At 62.4% G+C, this 833-nt stretch overlaps 1 protein-coding gene across 1 annotated transcript in view; it reads right to left on the bottom strand.

Annotated features, from left to right (window-relative positions):
• The window catches only part of BST1 (bone marrow stromal cell antigen 1), a 30,149-nt gene extending 29,522 nt beyond the window's left edge, over positions 1-627 (bottom strand). The window contains exon 1 of the mRNA XM_032135872.2: positions 434-627. Coding sequence (XP_031991763.1) covers positions 434-627 — 194 coding nt within the window. The remainder of the gene's footprint in view (positions 1-433) is intronic.
• Positions 628-833: the final 206 nt, after the last annotated feature.

Below are 833 nucleotides of genomic sequence, written 5' to 3' on the forward strand. Positions count from 1 at the left end.
TGTGTGTGTGTGTGTGCTCTAGAGGTTGATGTGTGTGTTGTGTGTGCTCTAGAGCACACACACACACACACATCCACCTCTAGAGCACACACACACACCTCCCACCTCTAGAGCACACACACACACACACACCTCCCACCTCTAGAGCACACACACACACACACCCCTCACCTCTAGAACACACACACACACACACACACTCATCTCTAGACCCCGCACAGCGCACCCCTCACCTGCAGACACACTTCACAGCCCCCTCCTCACTCGCCCCCATCGTTCAGGACCATCGTTGTCTCCACGCTCACCTCTCCCCTCAAGGCCTCTCTCACTGCCCCGTCACCCCGACCTTTAGCTCCAGTTTTCCCGTCCCCAGGCCCTGCCCACCGTTGCCTCTTCCCCGCTCCCCTTCCACCCGGCCGGCCGACTGCCTCACCGCTGCTCGGGACTCAGCAGTGCGCGGTACTCGACGCAGCGGCCCAGGAAGATGTCCCGCAACTGTGCGCTGGTGCCCTCCCCGCGCCACCGCGGGCGCGCCTCGCCCGCCGCCAGCAGCAGCAGTAGAAGCAGAAGCTGCAGCTGCAGCAGCAGCTGGAGCAGCCGCGATGCCGCGCACCCCCGGGCCGCCATTGGGGAACTTTGGTCCCTCCAGACCTGTGCCTCCTCCACTCACCTTCTCTCCTTCTACTAAGGCGGTTCCGCAAACTGATGCAGGGCGGAACTATCGCTCGGACACCTCGCTGTTTTCCGTTTCCCGTTCCAGACTATTTCAAGACTGAGCGTGGGGCGGGGCGCGGCGGCTCATGCCTGTAATCCCAGCACTTTGAGAGGCCAAG

The sequence above is a fragment of the Hylobates moloch genome, unplaced genomic scaffold (genome assembly GCF_009828535.3).
Source record: "Hylobates moloch isolate HMO894 unplaced genomic scaffold, HMol_V3 SCAFFOLD_17, whole genome shotgun sequence".
Classification (NCBI taxonomy): Eukaryota; Metazoa; Chordata; class Mammalia; order Primates; family Hylobatidae; genus Hylobates; species Hylobates moloch.